This window comes from Physeter macrocephalus, chromosome 7, assembly GCF_002837175.3.
Source record: "Physeter macrocephalus isolate SW-GA chromosome 7, ASM283717v5, whole genome shotgun sequence".
Classification (NCBI taxonomy): domain Eukaryota; kingdom Metazoa; phylum Chordata; class Mammalia; order Artiodactyla; family Physeteridae; genus Physeter; species Physeter macrocephalus.
In genome coordinates, this window is record NC_041220.1 from 132,228,482 (window position 1) to 132,254,943 (window position 26,462).

General features: G+C 34.9%; 1 protein-coding gene across 3 annotated transcripts in view; it reads right to left on the bottom strand.

Annotated features, from left to right (window-relative positions):
* The window catches only part of SCLT1 (sodium channel and clathrin linker 1), a 286,704-nt gene that overhangs the window by 191,628 nt on the left and 68,614 nt on the right, over positions 1-26,462 (bottom strand). For all 3 annotated transcript variants that reach the window (XM_055086225.1, XM_007112647.4, XM_055086226.1), the window contains exons 6-8: positions 7,937-8,072; positions 2,726-2,848; positions 889-954 (exon numbers count right to left, since the gene is read on the bottom strand). In XM_055086225.1, the coding sequence (XP_054942200.1) occupies positions 889-954; positions 2,726-2,848; positions 7,937-8,072 (325 nt within the window). The remainder of the gene's footprint in view (positions 1-888; positions 955-2,725; positions 2,849-7,936; positions 8,073-26,462) is intronic.

Consider the following 26,462-nt stretch of genomic DNA (forward strand, 5'->3'; position numbering starts at 1 on the left):
GAAGTATATTATCAAAAATTATAAGTGATTAGAAATTCCAAATGATAACATAAGTAAAATAAGGAGAAATTTATTTAATAATTTTTTACATGGCTAAAGGAGAAAGTTTTTTTAAGTACAATAAAATTGGATAAACTTACTTTTGATGGCACAACTCCACTCTTAAACAAAGACATTTTTATTAGGTACTACCCTGCTAATTCTGAATTAGCAGGGAAACTAAGCAAAATGAAGAAAGGAAAGAGAAGAATTACCTGGGATGTCATAATCCTATTACTCAACAATGAGGTGAAATAAAATTCCAAGAAGGAAAAGAAGAGAATAAGAAAATAAAAGTGAGAGGTGGGGAGAAAGGTAAAGAGCAGAATTGGGAAGGCTAATTGTATTTCTTTTGGGAAAAAATTAAAGGGAAATTTAGGTGTAGCAATTTAGGTGAGTGGTGGTCAATCAGCTAACAAATGATTCTTAGTGTTTTATTGTTTTTAAGGATTTGGGTTACCATTTGTCTAAAAGTTCCACCATTCTTAGTGTATACCTAACTATGTTCTAGATGAAATACTAAGAACAAAGCATGAGTCCTACTCTTGAGGAGCTCACAGTCGAGATTACTCTCAGGAAATCTTACCAAGGACTCTAAGAATATTTTCAGATTAGGCTATATTTCAGATAGATGTTAGCTTTAAATCTCTGGAAACTAGTGTGAACCCTCATGTCATGCTGCTGAATGTGAAAGAAAAAGACAGATAAAAAGAAAAGGGTACTGCTTACCTATTTTAATTTCAAGTATTTTTTTCTTGTTGATTTGCCTTAGCAAAAATAAACATTATTACTTATAGTGACAATTTCTAGTTTATATAACAAGTGCATTAAATGGATATTTTCACTTACCATTTCTGTGTTCTCATTAGTAACATGAAGTTGCTTGGTCAGTTGCTGAAAATTGGTCAGCTGATCCTGTAGTAGGAAGAGGGAATACATAAATAGCATTTTGTTTGCAACCCATATTTAAAATTAAACTAAAATCAAGGCTAAAATCATTATGCCTAAATCTAGATGACATCAGTTATTTCTTCTCACAAGTACTGTGTGAATTAACAGTTGAAGAAATAAAAAGATAAAAATTTTTTAATGATTACAAAATTAAATAAGGTGGCTATGTGGAAACTAATGTAGCTATTTATGTTTTATGTGAAATCATTATTTCTAGAAATCAATCCATTAGGAGATAGATTATGCTAGAGAGACCTTACCCAATATTGAAAACCCATATTCAAACCTATTCAAAACCTACAGTACAAACCACAGCACAGGAGTTATTGTGCCTTTCCTCCTTCTTTAAAATTCTCATGGCTTAAATGCCCCACAAGTTTTAAATTTTTTCATTATCTGTTATGATCAGATTAAACATCATATGTCAGATGACAGAATTCAAGATTGATGGATAACTAGGGAAATAAGGACAGAGTATTATTTGTTACGTCGTATACAAAAACAAACAAACAAACACACAAAAAACCTAACTGCAGGGACTTCCCTGGTGGTCCAGGGGTTAAGAATCCGCCTTCCAATGCAGGGGACATGGGTTCAATCCCTGGTCGGGGAACTAAGACCCCACTTGCTGAGAAGTGTAGCAAAAGAAAAAAAAGGAAAGAAAAAAACCCTAATTGCAAAGTTATAGCATAAGAATGATCTTATTCAAGTGGAAAAAAAAATCCCTAAACCCAATGGCTTAGTTGATTGACCTAATGAAGAACAGCCTTAAAAGAACAAACATATTAGAAATGGTTTCCAGATCTCAGAGGTAAGTGTTATGGCACAGACTACATGTGGATTATTTTCAAACCAGGGCATGTATAGCAAAATCATTTTGTAAACTGCAAAGCATCATTACGTATTATTATGACTTCTTGAGGTAGAAATTCCTAGTTACAGTGATAATAATAGGAACAGTCATAAACTGGAATTTGAAAAGTCTATAAATGAGAGTTGAAGAGAGGCATGATAACCAATATATTTAAACAGCTGCCTTCTCAAAAATCCACAGGAAAGGAATCAGAATTGGAATTACGCCATAGATTTCAATATACCTAGCCGAAAAAGAATCAGTGGAAAGATAAGGGAGGTAGATTTTCCAATGGAATGGATGGTCTTGTGAGATAGTAAGTTCTTGTCAACAGAGGTATAAAGCAAAAGTTATATGTCCACTTTAAAAGAATATAAAATGATTCTTGCTTTGGATAGAAAGAAGTCCTTAATAACCAATAAGAGCCTTCCTATCGTAAAATCCTATTCTGCTTAATTTATGTTAGACAAACTTCACATTTTAGTAAAAGGTCACATTTAAGGTTGTTAACATTTTTATTTCAAAAGTGTTGTCATCAGGCTTCTTCACTGTCCATGGTCTAGTGATCAGTCTTTGTCTTTTTTAACCAGGTAAAAAAATCAAGAATATAAAAGTTTTGGACATCCATTTACACATAATAATCTTAGAGTTGCTTATTAGCACTAAATACAGCTTTCGTTGCTAATCACATTATAAAACCCTATGTACACTAGGCACTGTTTTGATTATCTTATGTGTTCAAAAGATTTCTAACCACTGAAGATCAATTTACTGCCAACATAAATAACACAGTAGAGACTTAGGCATTCTTCTCCAAAACTGAGTTTCTCCAGAATGCAACTTCTTACTGATATACAAGAAAACCATGAAATCCAAGATTACCTTTTGCTTTTGACTTTCAACTACATGAATCTGGGCCTCAGTCATATGTTCCTGGTAAAGTTTCTGTAGTCTGTCCAGCTCCTGAGAAACAGTCTGCCAGAGTTCTACAGCCTGAGTTTTTTCCTATAAAAGAAAAACATTTCAGAACTCATTAAATTATTAGCAGGCTACTGCATAGTACAAATGAATCATATCCTTTTACAGAATGAGTTCTTGTATATAAAGTCACAAAATAAAAATAGAACTTGTCTAAGATCATATAGTTGTAATATTTTTGATGATATAAAGTTGTAAATAAAATTATTTAGAGGGACTTCCCTGGTGGCACAGTGGTTAAGAATCTGCCTGCCAATGCAGGTGACGCGGGTTTGAGACCTGGTCCGGGAAGATCCCACATACCACGAAGCAACTAAGCCCATGCACCACAACTACTGAGCCTGTGCTCTAGAGCCCACGAGCCAAAACTACTGGAGCCCGCACACCTGGAGCCCATGCTCCGTAATGGGAGAGGCCACTGCAATGAGAAGCCCACGCACCACAATGAGGAGTAGCCCCAGCTCGCTGCAACTAGAGAAAGGCCGTGGGCAGCAATGAAGACCCAACGTAGAAAAAATAAATAAATAAATAAATAAATTAAAAAAATTATTTAGAGAATAAACCTAAAGATGAAAATTCCTTACTTTGAAATTTTCTTTTTATTCAGATTTAATAGCTAAAATTAAAACCCTTCAGTCACTTTCTTGTTCCAGAAAGTGTAAGCCATAGGAATTACTGATGAAAACTGTCCCTGGTAAAGTACAAGAGGTTTTTTTTCTGACTGCAAAAGTAATAAATGTTTATCATAGAAAATTAGGAAAGTACAGAAAAATAGAGAAGAAAATAAAATTACCTAATATTTTTTAGCACCTGATAATAAATACTGCTAACATCTGGATATAAACATCTTTATGAATGTTGGATGTAGTCTTGTTTATAAACGTGATTTGGGGGGTTGAATTTTGTGTTTTTTTCTTTAAAAAAACTGGGAAACACATAGTGTGCTGTTTGTATTGTCTATTTTTCACCTGGAATTTTATAATGAGAATTTTTTCAGGTCATTATTCTTTCAATATAGTAATTCTCAAAAGTGATATGGGGACCCTTGAAGACAAAATTTTGTTCAAAATAATATGAAGACATTATTTGCCTTTTTCACTCTCATTCTCTCATGAGTGTACAGTACAGTTTTCCAAAGTTTATATGATGTACTGTGTGATGTTGTCATTGCTCTGAGGGCTACTAATATGCAATCTATGCTCCCATTTGTTTCTAAAAATGTCTTAGTTTTAATTAGTAACATGATAAATACCCCCCCAACACACAAAAAAACTCTTCGGAGTCCTCAATAATTTTTAAGCATACTGAAGAGGGGTCCTGAAACCAAAAAGGTTGAGAAACTTTAAGCTAGCATATAAAAAGCATTATTCTCTCTTTTTTTCTTTTTTGCATGTACTTTTCAAAAATTGAAGTATAGTTACCTCAGCAAGCTGTTGACAGAATCAAGAAGAAACCTTCATCTATTTGTCCCTAAAGCCCAAGCTTTTAAATCCCAGGTCAGAGCTAATTCTCTCAGTTTTAGTAAGTAGGTAAGAAGGTGTAGTGAAAATATATGCATTTTTGGAACATAATGAGTATACATTTCAAATAAATATACATTTATAAGCTTTAAGGAAACTATTTCTGAGGCATAACATGCATTCAGAAACACACAAATCATAAATTTGTACAGTGAGTGCACCCATGTAACCAGCACCCAGTTCAAGAAAGAGAACATTACCAGCAGCTAGAAGCCAGTTGCCCCTTTCTTACAGTTACTACAATCCTCCCAAAATAACCTTTATCCTGACTTTTAAAGTTATTGATTAGTTTTGCCTAAAATGTATGTAGTTTAAAAATATGTAGACAAAAGCAGAATCTGGAGCCAGAATTTGGGTTGGATTTCTAATTCTGGCTGAATGACCCTGTACAATTCATTTTATTTCCTTAAGACTGCTTTCTTTTCAATAGAATAGTCATTAAAATGCCTCATAACTCAAAAGACTGCAGTTTCCCAAACGTGCCTGATGGTAAGAGTCATCTGGACTACGAAGAAAGCCCAGATTCTCCTAAGCCAGTGGTTCTCAAAGGACTAGCATCAATACCTTAGAACCTGTTAGAAATGTAAATTATTGAGCCATATCCTAGACTTTTTTTTTTTTTTTTGGTACGTGGGCCTCTCACCGCTGTGACCTCTCCCGTCGCGGAGCACAGGCTCTGGACGCGCAGGCTCAGCGGCCATGGCTCACGGGCCCAGCCGCTCCGCGGCACGTGGGATCCTCCCGGACCGGGGCACGAACCCGCATCCCCCGCATCAGCAGGCGGACTCTCAACCACTGCACCACCAGGGAAGCCCCCCTAGACTTCTTGAATCAAAAACTTGGGGGAGGGGGTGACAATCTTTATTTCAGTAAGCCCTCAGGTGATTACGATACACACCAAAATTTGAGAACCACTGTACTAACGTATAACGCATCATTTGGAAAAAACACAATTTAAGTGATTCCACACTTTTAGGTTTTTAAACTACTTCCAATTTTTCACTATCAAAACATTACTATAATGAATATATTTATTCATATATTTTTATATACTGTTTCTTAGGACAGATTCCTAGAATCTATGTGATGTCACCATCTAATTAATTGGTTAAAGGATATGAACATTTCTAGGGCTCTTACTGCCAAACTGTCCTCCAGAAAGATTTTTACAAATCACACTATTACAGAAGAACAAAATACTCCAAACTAAAAATATTTAGTTAGGTACTTGATATTGTACGAGTGCTACTGGCTCCCAAAGCAACTATACTTGAGATACACAGAACTTTTTGCACCTAATTTTAATTCTGCTTTATCAAGCTGTTTAGTAATAATAATGATAAAGATGATAAAAATAATAGGTAGATTTATGAACTCACACATGTGCTAGGCATTACCCTATGTGCTTAATGGGGATTCAAAATTTTAATTACCATAAGAACTCCATAAAATAAGAATTATTATAATCTCCATTTATAAATGAAGAAGGTGAAGCACAAAGAAGTTTCCCAAGATCACAGAGCTACAAAGTAGAATGGGGACCAAACTCAAGAAGTTTGACCAAACTTTTCTTCCAAAAGCTTGTGTGTTTCACAAAAGTAGGAGCCAACATTCTCTACTGTATATGATAAATACTAAGCACAGTGCCTCATATATAACAGACACTGAATAAATATTTGTGGAATGGATGAAGATATTTGAATCTTCTGTTAAATTCTCTAGACTTATTACTTTAATAAAGCATATTATAATAAAGAATTCTCCCTCTTTCTCTCAATTTTCTACTAGAAATTGTATTTTATTGAGTTTTAAATTTATTCAGTTTGGATTCACCTAGTCTTCACGCATGACACAAAGGGCTTTCAATCTAGTGATGGATACTAAAACAACTGTATGTGTTTTACTAGAACTTAATAATAAATTTAATAAACATGTATGTATAAGTAATAAGCAGAATTAACATTTGACATTATTATTTTATGGATTTATTAACATTTTCTATTATTCATACTTTAAACTCTCACTCAGTTAAAATTCCATACTTATATACAAAATACATTGCAGATATTGTGGCAAAATTTGTTTTTAACAAATCTCCTTTTTCATTTTTGACTGGTCAAACTTGTACCACACCAAAGCTTCTGTGAAGTAATGATCCAAAATGTAGCAAAAAGGTAGGACCCCATCTTCAGAAAAATTATATGTACCAAGTAAGATGGAGATGGAGAAAGGCAAAGACAGGAGAAGATAGGAGGAGAAAGAGGTGAGAAACAAGAGAACAAGTGTGGTTAAAAAAAAAAAAAGAACAAAATTTAGCAATACAAATTATAGCAACAGCAACAACAAAAAGAAATTATAGCAACAAAAGTACTACAGGGAGATGCTTTTTAGACATAAGATTTGTAGTTTCAAAAAAAGAAAACAAAACAAAAAATGGATCCTATCTATTTTGCACTCTTTTTTCTTTTTATAAATTAAAAAAAATTTTGGATTTATTGAGGTATGACTGACAAATAATCATTGTCTATATTGAAGGTGTACTTTTACATATGGTCTGTCACAACATTTTTCAAGAGTAATAAGAAATGCATATTCTGCCACAGCTTTCAAAAGACATATTTAATACCTTGTTAGAAAGCATTTATAAGTTTACATTAATTTTCATTTATTTATATGTCAACATTAATAAATCCTTTCTGAAATACTAGTCTAGAACAGAGTAAAGAAAATGCTTTTCATTATTTTTGCCTCTATTATTTTTCAAATTCCTTCCCTTTACACATTAAAAAGAATTCAGTGCTACATAATGCTCCTTATCAAGATAGATATAACCTATCTGATTAATTTAAAATATCACTTTCAAAGCAAAGAATTCCAAAACCAAATTTCCAAGGAATAAAAAAATATGACTTTTCATAGATAACTATAAAATCAAAATTGTAATAAAGAATTTCTAATCCCCATTTATAAAATGAAGAAACTGAGGCACACAGGAAGGTAGAAGAATGGGATTAAAATCCATAAAAGATATGAGATACCTAGGATGCAAAATTGTAAATTAAAATAAAATTCCCTTACATATTACCAAAAAACATTGTGGTGCTGAAAACAGGATATATACAATATAGCTTCCCAAATATTTCAATTACCATGAAGGAGGAAAAAAGGAGAAAAAGTATAATTCTAAAAGAAGCATAACTTTAGAAAAATATAATTCTATAATCTTTGAAAATTGAAGAAAACAGTATCAAAAGAAAATACAGGAAAATGAAAAATGTAAATTTAGGCAGGTGGATAATTGATTCTTTTTTAAAAAAATTTTCTTTGGCATTAAAATATTTTATAACACTTAAAAAATCATGCCAAAAGAATTATGATTCAGTTAAAATATATACATGGCAACTACATTTATAACATACAGGGAGAGCACATACTACAAGCTTTGTTACCTGTTAACTATTTTGCAAACTGTAGAAAATCATTATGCTAACAATTTCAATATTCTGTTCTTATCATTCATAAATAATGACTGACTATAGATTTTTTAGAAACTCTCTGTTTATTTAGGATATAATTCAATACATATATCACTCACTTGATTGGCTAGTTGTAGTTGTTCTTGAAGATTCCTGACTGTTTCATCATCTGTATATATCTCATTTCCCATCTCTGTGCTAAAGGGAATGGCCTCCAATTGCTTTTCAACAGCATCTTTTAATTCACTGTGCAACCTTTGGAACAAACAGTTAACAATAATCTAATTTTGGTAATAGTAATTACTGTTTCAGGTCAACTAAATAAACATTTGGGTCAAAAAATCACTATTTACACAAAAATCATTTTTAAGTCAACCTCTAAATTTAGAAGTGTTTTAAAACCGTTAAATAATGTGCTAGAAGAAAAAATACATCATGATTGTGAATGAATTAAATTTGTCATAATTAATTCAAACATACATAATTCAGTTTGTCCTAGGAAGATTTTAATTTTTTAAAGAGGTAAAATTCTGAAATTATACCTTATTGACAAGTCATTCAGAAAAAAAATTTTAAATATGATAATTTCATCGTTACTTAAATGGAAAGGGAATTTTAAATCTTGTAGAATTATTGTTAATTTCTTGTGTTTCACAACACTCATCTGATTTCTCACTAGTTCCAGTTTATAAAGCATAGAATAAAATTCTTGATGGTTATGAAATCAAGACTAGAGGCTTTACTTGCCAGCACTTTCTTACATAAGCTTGATCATAACTCTGAAAGCCTTAAATTCAACTTTAACCTTACATTAAAGTAAATTACAAGTATTTCATGCTTTGAAATTACACCAAAAAAAAAAAAAAAGCATAGAAAGGTTCAACTTAAAAGACTGATTAGGTGTTTATGTCAAAATGATGTACTCCTAGAAGGAAAAATGTTTTTTAAAATCAGAAAAACTTAGAAACACTGAATTTATATAATTATAACCAGAAAACATTATTTATAATAAACACATCTCAAAGTAAAAATTTCCCAAAGGAATTGCATCCATCTCTCTAAAATAATTTAAACAGAATTATCTACTAATACTACAATCTCCATTGAAACTAGAAAAATGCAATCTTAAATTTTAAAACATATTTATTGAAAACAAAGTTCATCAAATAAGTCACAAGACAATAACCTCAGGTACCAGTGGGGCAAGGGGAGGGGGGAAAGGCAGTATAGGGATACTGGATTAAGAAGTACAAATTATTAGATATAAAATAAGCTAAGAAGATATGTTGTACAACACAGGGAATATAGCCAATAATTTATCATAACTATAAATGGAGTATAACCTTTAAATATTGTGAATCACTATATTGTACATCTGTAACTTATATAATACTGTACAGCAACTATACTTCAATTAAAAAAAAAAAACTAAACAAAAAAAAGAACCCTTAATAGTTACAGGCATATTGCCTATACCCAAACTGCCTGAATTTGAAACCAGTATATCATTTCGTTAGCTATGTGACTTTGGACAAGTTCCTTAACCTCCTTTGGCCTCAGTTTCCCAATCTGTAAAATGTAAATGTCACCTATTGCTTATTCTCTTCTGGAATTTTTTTTTTTAATTATTCTGTACAGTGTTTCTCTCTTTCTCAGTCTCAGTGGAATTTTCATCGCTCCAAACTTTAACTTTTGGAATTTAGTCCTTGGACGGCTTTCATCAATGTCTTATAGTTTTTGGAACACAGGTCTTGTGCCTCTTTAGGTAGGTTTATTCCTAGCTATTTTATCTCTTTGATGTGAAGGTAAATTGGGGTTGTTTCCTTAATTTATCTTTCTGATACTTCATTGTTAGTGTATAGAAATGCAACAGATTTCTGTATGTTAACTTTGTATCCTGAAACTTTACTGAATTCATTAATGAGCTCTAGTAGTTTTCTGGTGGCATCTTTAGTATTTTCTATGTATAGTAGACATTTTACCTCTTCCCTTCTGATTTGGATAACTTTTATTTTTCTTGTCTGATAGCTGTGGCTAGGTCTTCCAATACTATGTTGAATAAAAGTGGTGAGAGTGGGCATCCTTGTCTTGTACCTAGATTGTACATCTCTAGGTATTTATCCGTTTCTTCTTGGTTCTCCATTTTATTGGTGTATAATTGTTCACAGTAATCTCTTATGATCTTTCATATTTCTCTGTATTGTCAGTACAGAAATATGAATCTGTAACTTCTTTTTCATTTCTGATTTTATTTGAGTCCTTTCCTTTTCTTAATGACTCTGGCTAAAGGTTTATCAATTTTGTTTGTCTTTTCAAGGAACCAGAGCTTAGTTTCACTGATTTTCTCTATTTTTTTAAAGTCTCTATTTCATTTATTTCTGCTCTGATCCTTTTCTTCTACTAACTTTGGGTTTTATTAGTTCTTTTTCTAGTTCCTCTAGGTGTAATGTTAGATTGCTTATTTGAGATTTTTCTTACTTCTTTAGGTAGGCCTATATTGCTAGAAACTACCCTCTGAGAACAGCTTTTCCTGCTTCCCAAAGCTTTTCCACCATTCTATTTTAATTTGACTCCAGGTATTTTCTGACTTCCTGTTTGATTTCTTCAGTGACCCACTGGTTGTTTAGTAGCATATTGCTTAGCCTCCACTCTTTTTCTTTTTGGTAGTTTTTTCACTGTAGTTGATTTCTAGTCTCATAGCACTGTGATTGTAAAAGATGTTTAATATAATTTCAATATTCTTAAATTTACCGACACTTATTTTGTGGCCTAGTATGTGCTCTATCCTGGAAAATGTTCTATATGTAGTTGAATGTTTATTCTGTTGCTTTTGGGATGGAATGTTCTATACATACATATATATACATAGATGTACATATAAATAGTCTATCTGATTTAAGGTTAGTGTTTCCTTATTGATTTTCTGTCTGGATGCATGATCTTCCATTGATGTAAGTTGGGTGTTAAAGTCCCATATTATTATCGTGTAACTCAACACAATTTCTCCCTTTATGTCCACTTATATTTGATTTACATATTTAGGTGCTCCTAAGTTGGGACATAAATATTTACAATTATTATATATTGTTGGATTGATCCCATTATCATTATGTAATGTCCTTGTCTGTCTCTTGTCTTTGTTTTAAACTCTATTTTGTCTGATATAAGAATTGCTACCCCAGCTTTCTTTTTGTTTCCATTTGCATGGAAAACTTCTTTCCATACTCTCACTTTCCATCTCTGTGTCTTTAGATCTAAAGTGAGTCTCTTCTAGGAAGCATATATATAGTTCTTCTTTCTGTATCCATTCAGTCACTCTAAGTCTTTTGATTGGAGCATTTAGTCCAATACATTTAAAATAATTATTTTTTTAAAAATTATTTTTAATTTTATTTTATTTTTGGCTGCATTGGGTCTTCATTGCTACACACGGGCTTTCTCTAGTTGCGGCGAGCGGGGGTTACTCCTCGTTGTGGTGCGTGGACTTCTCATTGCAGTGGCTTCTCTTGTTGCGGAGCACAGGCTCTAGGCACGCAGGCTTCAGTAGTTGTGGCTCACGGGCTCTAGAGCGCAGGCTCAGTAGTTGTGGCACACGGGCTTAGTTGCTCCGTGGCATGTGGGATCTTCCCAGACCAGGGCTCGAACCCATGTCCCCTGCATTGGCAGGCGGATTCTTAACCACTGCGCCACCAGGGAAGCCCTAAAATAATTATTGATATGTATGTACTTACTGTCATTTTGTTCATTGTTTTCTGGTTGTTTTTGTGGTTCTCTCTTCTTCCTTTCTTTTTTTTGCTCTGTATCTTTGTGATCTAATGGATGACTATCTTTAGTGTTATAGTTTATAGTTTGGTGTTTAGATTCCTTTTTCTTTTTTGCATATCTATTACAGATTTTTGGTTTGTGGTTACAATGAGGTTCATATATAACTATATTTATAAAAATATATATAAAATAAATAGTATATATTTTAAATTCATTCATATGATTATTTTAAGTTGATGATCCCTTAAGATCAAACCATTCTGACAACCCTGCATTTTAAAAATCCCCTGCCATGTTTAATGTTTTTGATACATTTTATATCTTTTTGTGGGGTGTATCCCTTAAATACTTGTGGAAATAGATGCCTTTACTACTTTTGTCTTTCAACCTTCCTACTAGCTTTATAAGTGGATGATCTATTTTACTGTATGTTTGTCTTTACCAATCAGATTTTTCTTTGCACAGCTTTCCTATTTCTATTTGTAGTCCTTTCCACTTAGAAAAGTCCCTTTAATATCCCTTGTAAAGCTGGTTTAGTGGTGCTGAACTCTGTAGCTTTTGCTTGTCTGTAAAACTCTTTATCTCTCCTTCAAATCTGAATGATAGCCTTGCTGAGTAGAGTATTCTTGGTTGGTATGTTCACCAGTTCGAATCAATTGTGCCAATCCCTTCTGCTCACAAAGTTGCTGCTGAAAAGTCAATTGATAGCCTTATGGGAGTTCTCCTGTATGCTACTAGTTGCTTTTCCCTTGCTTCTTTTAAGATTCTCTCTTTATCTTTAATTTTTGCCATTTTAATTACAATGTATCTTGGTGTGGACTTCTTTGGATTCATTTTGTTTGGGACTCTCTGTGCTGCCTAGACCTACATGTCTACTTCCTTTCCCTGGTCAGGAAAGTTTTCAGCTATTATTTCTCCAAATAACTCCTCTGTCCTTTTCTATTTCCTCCTTCTGGGACTCCTATATTTTGAATGTTATTATGCTTGGTGTTGTCCCAGAGGTCTCTTAAACTGTCCTCTTTTTAAAAAACTTTTTTCTTTTTTTGTTCAGTTCAGGTGATTTCTTCTACTTTGTCATCCAATTCACTGATCTGTTCCTCTGTATCATATACTCTACTGTTAATTCCTTCTACTGTATTTTTTATTTCAGTTATTATCTTCTTCAGCTCTGTTTACTTCTTTATATTTTTTAACTATTTGTTAGAAACTTCTAACTTCTCACTGTGTTCATTCATTCTTCTCCTGAGTTCACTGAGCACCTTTTTTTTCATAGAAAATTGTTTATTTCACTTATAGTTTCACATTTATCAGCACAGAGTTACACAGTTTTCTCTAAACATTTTCAAGTGTCTGTATTTCTCATTTTGTGATTATTTTACAAACTCAAATATATGTATTTAGTTTATAATAAAGATAACATCAGATCAGTGGAGAAGGGAAAGATGATTAGAAAATAAAACTGACAGCTATTTATAAGAGAAAGCAAATATCTTGAATATAAGGTGAATATGTACTTACATATTCTTTTTTTTTTACAAGACAGGCTTTATCAATTGTGATTTATCTGTATTAACTGTAATTGTATCAAATTTTAGCTTCTGCCAGAGTAAATTTTCTTTTTTTTTTAAACATCTTTATTGGAGTTTAATTGCTTTACAATGGTTAGTTTCTGCTGTATAACGAAGTGAATCAGCTATACATATACATATATCCCCATATCTCCTCCCTCTTGCATCTCCCTCCCACCCTCCCTATCCCACCCCTCTAGGTGGACACAAAGCACTGAGCTGCACTGAGCATCTTTATTATCATTCTTTTGAACTCTTTATCAGGTAGATTGCTTATCTCCACTTGGCTTAGTTCTTCTGGGGTTTTGTCTTCATTTGGAACATATTCCTTCCCTCCTTGTTCTGCCTAATTTTCCATGTTTATTTCTAAGTATTAAGTAGGTCAGTTATGTTTCCAGATGTTGGAGAAGTGGTCTTAAGTAAGAGACATCCTATGAGGCCCAGCAGCACTTGACCCTATATGTGGGCTGTGTGGGCCCTTCTGTGTGATGAGGTTGACTAGTCTTGGCACACTGGTAGACAAGGCTCATCCCTAGGCTGGTTGGCTGCTATGCCGTGCCTTGCATGGTGGCTGCTGGCCTGCTGGTGGGCAGGCCAGATTTCAGCATGGTTGGATGCACAGGCTGGGAGGTCCTTGGGTAGATGCTGGCCCACTAGTGGGCAGTACTGGGTTCTGGTACAGCTGGTCGCATGACTGGCAGGGGGGTGGGTCTCAGCCCAGTGGTATACAGATCTGGTTTCCTGGGTGCTGGCTGTGGGACCCAGGGGGTCCAATGCTGGTGTCAGCCTACTGGTGGGTGGGGTCACATCCTAGTGAAGCTGGCTCTGGGACTCTGGAGATTCTGGGGCTGGTCCTGGCTAGCTGATGGGCAGGGCTGGGTCCTGGTGTGGCTGGCAGCAAGGCCAGGGGTGTTCCAAGGCTAGTTCTGACCTGATGGTGGGTAGAGTTGAGCCCCAGGGTACCTGGGTGTGGGTGTTGGGGAGGCCTGGGGTTGGTTCCAGTCCACTGGTGGGTGGAGCCAGGTCCCTGCAAGGCTGGCTGCTCACCCGGGAGGTACTGGAACTGGAGCTTATCTGCTGTTGGGCAGGCAGGCCCCCAGTGCTAGTAGGCTAGAGGGAGGACTCCAAAATGGCACTTGCCAGCACCAGTGTCCTCATGGTAGAATGAACTCCCCAAAATGGCTGTCACCAATGTCATCAGGAAGAGTCCCAGTTGCCCCGCCTCTCCAGGAGACTCTGCGAGATCAGCAAGTGGGTCTTAACAGGCTCCTTCAAATTACTGTCTCAGCTCTGGGACTCAGAGCATGTGAGATTTTGTGTGTGCACTTTAACAGTGGAGTTTCTGCTTCCTACAGTCCTCTGGCTCTCCCATATACAAGTCCTGCTGGCTTTCAAAGCCACACGTTTTGAGGGCCTGTCTTTCTAGTGCAGGACCCTCAGCTTGGGAGCCAGATGTGGGGCTTGGACCCCTTGCTCCTTAGGGAGAACTTCTGTGATTGCGATTATCCTCCCATTTGTGGGTCACCTACCTGAAAGTGCAGGTCTTGACTACATTATGTCTCTGGCCCCTCCTACCCATCTTGTTTTGGTTCTTTCCTTATATCTTAAGCTATGAAAAATCTTTTCTGCTATTCTTCAAGTTATTCTCATTGATAGCTGCTCTGTAAATAGTTGTAATTTTGGTGTGCCTAGAGGAGGAGGTGAGTTCAGGGTCTTCGTACTCCATCACCTTGGACACACCTTGCAAGGTCATTTTTATAGTCCTGCACTGTCATGCAAAGCAAGGACCACCTATATGCATCAGTAGTTTATTTTTGTTTTAGTATCTGAAGTATTTGGGGTAGGGGTGTTTAATCTTGCAATTTGCAATCCTGCTGTCTCTTGCCTGATGTACCCTAATTCTCCAAATGTTTTATAATTTTGGGTTTAGTTTGCTGTTCTTTTCCTAACCTGTTCAGCAAATTCTTAGAGACCACTGATTTTCAGACTTCTTTTCTAATATATGCACTTAAGAGTATGGATTTCCCTCTAAGAATGGCCTTAACTGCAACCCACAGTTTTCATGGATTTTCACTATCTATCAGTTGAAAATATTCTCCAGCTTTCATGGTTAATTCTTTGACCTATGAGTAATATTTAAAAGCATATTGCTTAATTAGAAACAGCTGGGAATTTTCTGATTCCCTTTTTCTTTTCTTTTTTTTTAAAAAAACTGATTTCTAATATAATTTTCACTGTTATTAAGGAACAGAATCTGAGTACTTAAAAAATCTGAGAGTTGTTTTTTTTGTTCCTTTAAATATTTATTTATTTATTTATTTTGGCTGCTCCAGGTCTTAGTTACAGCACATGGGATCTTTGCCGTGGAAGACTGCAGCATGCGGACTTCTTGGTTGCAGCACACAGACTTCTTAGTTGCAGCATGTGAACTCTTAATTGTGGCACGCATGTGGGATCTAGTTCCCCGATCAGGGATTGAACCAGGGCCCCCTGCATTGGGAGAGCAGAGTCTTACCCACTGGACCACCAGGGAAGTCCTGAGAGTTACTTTCTGAATTTGTCAATTTTGGAAATGTTTTATGTGTACTTAAAAAGAATATGTATTTTGAAGCTATTAGGTATTTGTCTGTTAAGTAGGTTTGTTAATTGTATGGTTCAAATATTATTATTATTATTTTTTTTGTGTGTGTGGTACGCGGGCCTCTCACTGTTGTGGCCTCTCCCGTTGCGCAGCACAGGCTCCGGACGCACAGGCCCAGCGGCCACAGCCCACGGGCCCAGCCGCTCCACAGCATGTGGGATCCTCCCAGACCGGGGCATGAACCCGCGCCCCCTGCATTGGCAGGGGGACTCCCAATGACTGCGCCACCAGGGAAGCCTCATATATTATTTTTTGAGTTTTTCTTTCAATTACTGAGGAGCAATATGTTTATATTTCCTGCTATCTAGTGGATTTGTCTGTTTTGCCATTCAATGCTATCACTGAATTTTTCTAATCTAGAAAAACAGAAAACTTGAAATTTTCTATTCTGAGGCTTTGTTACTGGGTACTTGCAAATGTTTTTTAAATAAATAAATTTATTTATTTATTTATTTATTTTTGGCTGCATCGGGTCTTCATTGCTGTGTGCAGGCTTTCTCTAGTTGCGGCAAGCAGGGGCTACTCTTTGTTGTGGTGCACAGGCTTCTCATTGCGGTGGCTTCTCCTGTTGTGGAGCATGGGCTCTAGGCGAGCGGGCTTCAGTAGTTGTGGTGCGTAGGCTCAGCAGTTGTGGCACACAGGCTTAGCTGCTCCGCGGCATGTGGGATCCTCCCAGACCAGGGCTTGAACCCACGTCCCCTGTATTGGCAAGTGGATTCTTAACCACTGTGCCACCAGGCAAGTCTCTGGGTACTTGCAAATTTAAAACTGTTATATCTTTTATCATTATGAAATATCCCTATTTATAATATTCTCTTCTTGCATTAAAGTCTACTATGTCTGATATTACCAGCTTTCTTTTGGTTAGCACTGCATGGTTTATCAATTTTCCATCCTCTTATTTGCAATCATTCAATATTCTTATATTTTAAAAATCTGTCTGATAAGAAATACACACTATAACTGGTTTCTTTTTTAATCTCCTCTGATAAATCACTGTCTTTCAACTGCAACATTTAGAACATTGAAGTTTAATGTAATTACTAACGTATTTGAGTTTATATCTACTATCTTAGTATTTGCTTTCTATTTGCCCTGTCCATTATGATTTTTCTCTCCTTTCGTGCTTTCTTTTTTTTTTTTTTTTTTTATTACTTCATTTTTCTACTCTATTATCTTGGTTGGCAGTTACATGGTTGGCAGTTACATTATCTTGGTTGGCAGTTGGCTTTACTTTTAAAGATTAAAACATGCATCATTGAGTTATCAAACTCTAAAATAAATTAGTATTATATTTCTTTTGGGTAATGCTAGAACCTGAGAATATTTTAACTCCAAATGCCCTTTCCCTAAATTTATGATATTGCTGCCTTATATTTAATTCTCTACAGATATTTTAGGGACATTATTATTGTTTTAGAATAGCTGATGTTCATTAGACTTTCTCCCATGGGCACCATTTCCTGTAATTCTAAACTTTCATCTGGGATTATTTTCTTTTTGTAGAATATCTTTTTAGGATTTTCTTTATTTTTGCTAATGATAATGCTCTCAATTTCTTTTCATCTGACCTTTCTTCTGATGGATATTTCACTGGGTAAAGAATTCTACACTGACAGTTTTTCTTTCAGCACTTTAAAAATATTCCACTGTCTCCTGATTTCCAGTATCTCTGTTGGGAAGTCAGTTAATATCTTATTGCGGCTAGATAAGATAAGCTCTTTCTGCTGTTAAGTTTTTTCTTTTTCTTTGGTTTTCTTTGATTTTATAATAATGTACCTAGGTACAGTACTTTTGTATTATCCTGCTTACGATGCACGGTGTGTTCTTAATCTGTGGATTGATGTCTCTCTGTCCTCTCTTTCTGGGACTCAAGCTATATTACTTTTAGCTGTTTTCACTATTTCCCATATGTCTCTTAGTTTTTATTTATTTATTTTGTTCTGCATTTTCTATCCCCTTCTCTCTCTGACCTTCATTCTGAATATTTTCTTCTGACTTGGGTTGCATTCCATTAATTCTCTCTTCAGTTATGTCTCATTTCCATTATTACTGCAATTTTCAGTTCTAGAATTTCTATTTGGTTCTTTAAGAGTTTTTAGTTCTCTTACAGAAATTCTCAAAATTGTATCTTATTTCATTGAACATGGTGCATAGTTATTTTAAAGACCAAACCGTGGATCTGTTTCTATTGTATACTATTTTTTTATGATTTTTTAACCATGCTGTCTTCAATCTTCCCATTACCAGTTCTTTTTACGCCAGATATGAGCCAGATATCACAAGTAAAAAAGTACAGAGATATTCTGAGGCCTAGCAATGATGTTATCTTCCTCTAAAAGTCTTCCTTTTCTTTTTTCAGGTGGGGAGGGGTATTCTCAATCCCTGATCATGTCATTTATAACATCATGTTGTATCAAACATCAGAGTCATGTTTTAGATCTTTTCAGGACTAATCTATTTTGGGGGAGTCACTCTTACTTCAAAGCCTGTATGTTCCTGAGCCACCTACCCTCAAGTCTGATGGGCTCTGAATTTCAATTTTTATTTCTCTAGCTCCATGAATTTGTTTTGAGCTCTGCTCAGTTTTCAACCTCTCTTCACCTCTTCTGACATCAGGAGATATATTTAAGGGAAAGTAACCCCAAACGCAGGCTCATATCCCTGGATTTCTTTCTTTTCCTTGTCTTTACCCTACAATTCTACACTGACTCCAATTCACTTTAAACAAATTTGATTTTTGTCAAGATTTTCTAGTTTTTGTCCAGATTCTCTAGTTTTCTCAAAAGGAGTCTGTTGCCATCACTGTAAACAAAACTATCTAACTTATTTTCAGTTAATTAAAAATGTTCTGAGTACTAGTTTCGCTGCATCTCACTAGTTTGATATGCTATTTATTTTATGCAGTTTTTAATTTTAGTTTTCCTCTTTATCTCAGTAGTTGAAAATGTAGTTAAAAGAAATTCTTTACACTCACTTCTTGTTATTTCTAATTTATTGTAGGTGTGATTTATGTTTAATTTGTATGTATGTATGTGGTGGGGAGGGTCTGCAGCCCATGTCTATGTAAATGTTTCATGGGTCTTGAAAAACACACTATATTCCTGTTGGTTCATATATGAGTAGTACAAACAGAGAAATATACACACATATACTCAAACTTGTTCTTTACTCTTTATATCTTTTACATTCCTGTTTATTTTTGCCCTTGTTTTCTTTGAAATATAATTTAGCTGCAATAATATATTTATAAATACTAAGTAAATATATGTTATCTAATTCTCCAAAGATCTTAGCAGTATAATTGAGAAAATAAAGCCATTTAAGTACTGCAAAGGTTTAAGGAATTAGTCTTTTTCAAAGCATTATTTTTTATGTATGGTTAACAAATCTTGAAAATTAGGTATCAATAATTTTAGTAAGTTCAACAAACATTTGAAGAGATATTATGTACAGGATAGTAAGATAGTTCTGGTCCTAGCTGTATTTATTCAAATATATAGTCAAGTCAAAACATAAGAACTGTAAGAAAATAAAGAGGAGAAAGTTCCATCATATTTGGTTGGCTTCATAGTAAGAGGAGAAATGAAATCATACAAAGCTTTGTAGAAGTAAACAGTGTTACCCTTATTAATAACATTAGTAGCACCACATTTCTCTGCATAGGTGCTTTATCTGCAGTCACCATCAACTAGCTGGTCTCTATTTTCTAGTGCAAATGCTAAAAAAAAGTCAATCTTATTGGTTTAGTTAATTGCAGAACTGTTTTGCTGAGAGAAATGATATACAGACCACAATTAGAAAGCTGGACAATCAGGAAGTGGCTACACCAATCACTGGTTCTAGGATCACACCTCCTTAGCTGAGATCCTGGGGTCAGGAAGTTACTGCCAGAGCTATTGCCTGCAGGAACACCCTGACTTAGCTCTGACAGAAGCAGCTGCCAGAATTATTGGCTCTAGAGCCACTCTACACTTGTTAGATTCTCATCCACAAAAATAGATTCTCATACACAGCTTCTCCTCCCACTTATCTCCTAATTTAGGTCTCTTACATGTGTTTATCATTAGCAGAACCAAATTCCTACCCTGAACTAGTTTTTAGTTTTCCAGCCTTTGCAGTACAAGAAGGTATACAAAAAGGAGGTTGGAACAGATGTTAAGCCAATCTACTATACCTGCCATAAACTATTATTATAATTGTACAATTTAATTAAATGTGACCCAAAGTGAAAAAAATAAAAATACAAAAGAGCTGGGGTTTTTTCTATGAAACCTAAACTGAATATGAAAGGATCAGTAAAGATGAGTTGTTAAATAGCTGCTGTTGAATTAGAGGTAGGTAAAATAATTATAAAAAGTCAGAAAATTTATAAAATCACAGGATCAAAAGGAGATCAAAAGGATCTCTAAGTACTCACTCTTCTTCAAAGAAACTGAAACTGGAAATTATAAAGAATGAATTATCTTTATGGTTTATGTATAAAAGACAACAAAGAGGGCTTCCCTGGTGGCGCAGTGGTTGCGAGTCCGCCTGCCGATGCAGGGAACATGGGTTCGTGCCCCGGTCCGGGAAGATTCCACATGCCGCGGAGCGGCTGGGCCCGTGAGCCATGGCCGCTGAGCCTGCGCGTCTGGAGCCTGTGCTCCGCAACGGGAGAGGCCACAACAGTGAGAGGCCCGCGTACAGACAACAAAGAACTACAATTAGTAGGCTTACTCAAAGTAAAGATCTTAGGCATTATATAAAAAAGATTAAATAAGTGCACATTTACTTTAAGTCAAAGTCAAAAATTTTTAAAGTATTCTATGTATGTCTTATGATTCTCCACTTTATTGCCTCTTTCAATCTCCAGACCATCTATTAATCTAGAAAGAAAGAGGGTTTGTACTATATTTTATGCTAGGTACAATGTACTAAATCAAAAAAGTAACAGTGTTTCTGACCTCTTCCTGTTGACTGTTTCATTGGATAAGATATTCCTGATAAAAAGTCTTTAAGAAAATAAATATTATCCTAAAATATAATATGATGCTTTACATTAAATTACTACATATCTATGCCTTTTAAGTTGTTACTTATGGCTTTTATTATTTTTCTATCTTACCACTTGCAGTATTACTTCAAAAGATATTTAACAAGCACTTACTATAATCATAAAAATATATAAAAAATAAAACTGAAATCTAGTCCAAATCTCTCATTTCATAGATTAAGAAACTGAGATCCAAACGTATGGACACTAAGGGGGGAAAGCAGGGTGAGGGGGGATGAATTGGGAGATTGGGATTGACATATATACACTAATATGTATAAAACAGATAACTAATTTTAAAAAAGACCTATTTAAGTAATAGAAGACATGAAACAGAATTGAATTCTTGTTTTAATGATTTAATGTACATATACATAAGTAAGTGTCTGCAATCCGAAGTAAAAGTAATAAATGCCCTAACCAAGGTATAAAAATACTATAATGATTCACTTTGTTATAAAGCAGAAACTAACACACCATTGTAAAGCAATTATACTCCAATAAAGATGTTAAAAAAAATACTACAATGGAATGTGCAAAGATTTTTCAGAAAAGATCATATTTAAATTGGTTCCTAAAAATGTGTATAAGTTTAATGTATAGAGATGTGGGTGGTTTTCTCAGGCTGTTGGAAAATGTGAGCAGACAGAATGCTAAGGAAGTATGAGTGTTTGGAGAAATAAAGAATAATCTGCATGGAGAAAAAAAAAAAAGAAACTGAGTTCCACCTCCTACACTGTTGGTGGGAATGTAAGTTGGTACAGCCACTATGGAAAACAGTATGGAGGTTGAGAAATAAAGAATAATCTGCATGGAGAAAAAAAAAAAAAGAAACTGAGTTCCACCTCCTACACTGTTGGTGGGAATGTAAGTTGGTACAGCCACTATGGAAAACAGTATGGAGGTTCCTCAGAAAACTAAAAATAGAATGAACCATATGATCCAGCAATCCCACTCCTGAGACTATACCTGGACAAAACTTTAATTCAAAAAGATACATGCACCCCTATGTTGATAGCAGCACTATTCACAATAGCCAAAACATAGAAAAAACCTAAATATCCATCAACAGATGAATGAATAAAGAAGATGTAGTACATATACACAATGGAATACTACTCAGCCATAAAAAAGAATGAAATAATGCCATTTGCAGCAACATGGATGCAACCAGAGATTGCGATACTAAGTGAAGTAAGTCAGAAAGAGAAAGACAAATACCATATGACATCACTTATATGTGGAATCTAAAGTATGGCACAAATGAGCCTATCTACAAAACAGAAACAGACTCATAGATGTAGAGAACAGACTTGTGGTTGCCAAGGTGGAGGGGGGAAAGAGAGGGATAGACTGGGAGTTTGGGGTTGGCAGACGCAAACTATTATGCTTAGAGTGGAAAAACAACAAGGTTCTAATGTATAGCACAGGGAACTACATTCAATATCCTGTGATAAACCATAATGGAAAATAATATATGAAAAAGGAATGTATATATGTGTATAACTGAGTCACTTTGCTGTACAGCAGAGATCGGCACAACATTGTAAATCAACTATACTTCAGTTTAAAAAAAAGAAACTGAGTTCCAGATAGATTAAAGTATTAACAACAGGAAAATCACCCAGCCAGTAACTGCAGTCCTGAAATTATAACTAATTAGCATTAATAGGCAATAGAATTTTGGCCAAGATGACTTTCTAAAAGTTTTGATCTCTGAGATGACAAAGACAAATCAAATACACTTCTAACCAGTCTTTCTTTGAATTGAATTTGTCATTGATAGTAAGATGCACCATTCTTTTACATACTATTAAAAATAAAAATTGCTGCTTATTAATCTTGACATGCCATTCACTATGGCTACATCCCAATTTTGTAGATATTAAAATAGGGGAACAGGGAATAGTGTTAGGGAATCTTACAGTCAAGTAAGAGAGAAGACAGAGTAAGACAAATACATACAATTAGAAAACATTCTAGACAACTGCCTGGTACAACCTCTCTACATGCCTTCCCTCACCTGACAGACATTTTTCATCCTTAAGTCCAAGCTTCCTCAGTGAAGGTATCCACATCCCTGCCATGGTGTAGTGTTTCTTTTGGGGATTAATACAGAACAGTCTGATAACTAGAATTGTTGCTTCCCTTCGTCTCCTCCTACAGTGAATCATATATATTCTTTCCAGAAAAATTTGGCATTTTCAAGTTCTAAAGTACAACTGAATTCAATCCTTCAACAGTGCACCCTCCTCCTCTGCTAAAAGCCCTTGAAGAGCCCCCTACGCCATCTGTAAGACAAGTTAAAATTCCTTAGCAGAGCATATAAGATCTTATATGATCTGCTCCCTGCCCACCATCCCAGTCTTATGCCTAATTCCCCTATACAAATACGCTGAGATATAACCACAGTAAATGATCTGTATTTTAATAAACATATGATTTTTAATTTGATGAACTCCTACTCATTCTTAAAGACTCTGCTCAAATTTCATCCCCTCACTTAAGCCTTCTCTGATGTCTCCAGCCAGAGTGATATCTTCAACAATTACAATCTAATGTATATATTGGACATGTTATAGTTAACACCGTCTGCCATGCACAGACTTAAGTAATCCTTGACCATAACCCATGCTCTGGGGAATAGTGCAGGCTATTTTTTACAGAGGAAAGTCTATGATTAGATTAAAGTTTTGCATATTTCTCAAGGGCAGCCCTATCATACGCTGACTGGCATGAAGCGTTCTGAAAACAGAAGTGTTGGCCATTAGTAACTAACAAGAATGGGTACCTTCAGGATTTGACCTAAAGAACAGAGAGAATCAGCTTTTTGGTTGGAAGAATAGGAGCAGCTGCTATATGGAAAGGGGTGCCATTACCGAGGGGGACAATTAAGGCTGTATGAGACAACTGATAAGAGGAGCACATCCTCAGAGATGGTCCTAATTGTTTCCCAGTTCTAGCTGTATTCCATGTTCCTCCTTATCATACATTCCCATTTACTCAGAATGACCTGTTTCTATTTCTTGAAGCAAAAACAGCCAAATATGAATATATGTATGTGTTTATGTTCCTAATATTTGCAATCATCCACTAAAAAAATATTTTTTGAGCATTTAATATGTATCAAGCACTGTTCAAAGGTGTTAGGTATACAGTGGCAAACAAAATAGACAAGGGCCCTGCTCCATGAAGGATACATTCTAGTAGATAAGGTCTTCCTTATCTACTTCTACTACTTATCTACTACTACTACTACTTCTACTTATCTACTTCTTCCCAGACCGGGGCACGAACCCGTGTCCCCTGCATCGGCAGGCAGACTCTCAACCACTGAGCCACCAGGGAAGCCCATCCTTCCCAGTTTTAGTTTATTCCTTTAAACTCAGTTCATGTTGAGAATATAGTGTTTTTTATTTTTTCTCTCATTTTTTCTTTAATATCATATTTCCTCCTCATAACTTGCCAGAGGATGAAAATTGGATAAGATAATTAAATGAGTGAATATATATACAGCACTTCCTGGCACTAAGAAAATACTACCTTTTATTGTTATTATTTTTATTTTATTATTGAGGGTATGAAAGACATTATTTGTTGCCTCCATAAGAGCTGTCTTCCCTTCTTTCATAATTCATATAACCCTGATTTTGTTCCAGTTGCATTGTGCTCAGGGAGATTAGCTTCTTCCACAATCTCAGGTGATAAATCTTTGATTATAAACCAGTGCACATGTCTTTTTGCCAGGAATTGGTCTAAGTATGAACACGTGACTCACTTGTACCCAGTGAAGTATAAGGGAGAGTCTGTTGTAGAGCCTCTGGGAAAGCTTTTTCTCCCTGATAAAAAGAGAGACTGGCAAGAAGAAAACTTTACCTCCTTCCTGTTCCTTGTCATTTTAGAAAGTGATATATGTTGAAGCTGCTATAGCCATTTTGTAACCATGAGAGTATGTAACAGAAACAAAAAAAGATTAGAAGAAGGGAAAGATGGTGAAGCCTTTGGTCCTTAAATTACATTATTGAACTGCTGAAACAAATCTAGAGCCACTTGCCTTCAGATTTAATATTTGGTGAGGTAATAAAACATTCATTCAATCATTCACAAATATTTATTGAGTACTAAGTACCAAGCGCTATTCAAGTTTCTGGAATACATTAGTGAATAAAACAGACAAAAATCACTGTTGCTTGTAGTCAAAGTATAGTAACTAGTACAGAGACTTAACGGCATCTGTCAGGGATTCACAAACTACAGCTTGAGGGCCAAATCTGGCCTGCCACCTCTTTTGGTAAGTAAAAGTTTATTAGATCACGGCCAGACTTGTTCATTTGTATACTGTCTGGCTGCTTTTGCTCTACAATGATGGAGTTGAATAGTTGAGACAGAGACTGAATGGCCCACAAAACCTAGAATATTTGGTATCTGGTCCTTTACAGAAAAAATTTACTCTTCTCTGATACATGTAGCTATCTTTTGCTGCGCAATCTGTTAACTAGTCTTTGGTTCAACTGTCACCAAAAAGCTTTTTTGAAATTTATAACTGTCTTTACTTTTTTATTTAGGCATATATGTAGCTTTAGAGCACAGAAACAGAAAACTTCAACAGGAGTATAAAGTTAGTATTTAATAAATTAAAACAATTATATTTAGCATATTATTTATTTTACTAAGTTTGTAAGTTTTTGTTTTATGATAGTCTAATATATTTATCTTTTTAAGATTAAAACTAAATATTTATGATTTAGAAGATTTCAATAGCATTATAAAATAGAATTGTTTTTAGCACTATTTTCATTGATTTGTTCTTATTGACCAATGATAATTGAATAATAAATAATAATATAGATCAGAGTTGTAATTTTAGGTTTGATTTCACCATCCTTAATTATTATATCATTAGTGTATGTTGATAATAGCCTATGAACACAATATAGTCTATTTGAAATTTGGGAGAAAGGAGTTCATGTGTATATTTATAAAAATAGTAATAAAGCCATTATTTTTCAGTACTTGTCCAAAAATGGTATTCTCTACCCCAAAACTTTATTTATATAGTAGCAAAAGATGAATATATTTGATCTATTTTCCAATGAGAGAGTGAAAAGATATCTCTGGAATTACATGGTAAACCCTGCTGTTCTGATACTAATTTACACCATTACACTGTGAGGAAGACCATCCCCAAAAGTTCACCCGAATCCTAAGCTTTCATTATAAAGTTTAATATTTATCTTTTTAATAACCTTATATAAATTCAGAGGTACCCCTATTTCTGTATATGTCTCTGTTTATAATAAGTTTGTGTTTGTATATTTACATATATATATGCCTCTTACCACACCCTCCTTTGATGACTAGTCTCCAGTCACAGTGGCCGTCTTACTTTGGCTTTCTTAAAACTGGCAAACCAGTTTCCACCAGAAGACCTTTTACTTATTTCTTCTGCCTGCAATGTTATTCTCCAGACCTACACAGGACTGTCTCCTTCTCTTCAATCAGGCAGGCATTCCCTGACCACATTATCTAGCACTGTTCCTCCCTCCCCAACTTTCTGTTTTCTATTATCCAATTTTATTTGTGGTACCTTATTACTACCTGAAATTATTTATTTGCTTGGTTATTATTTGGTTATT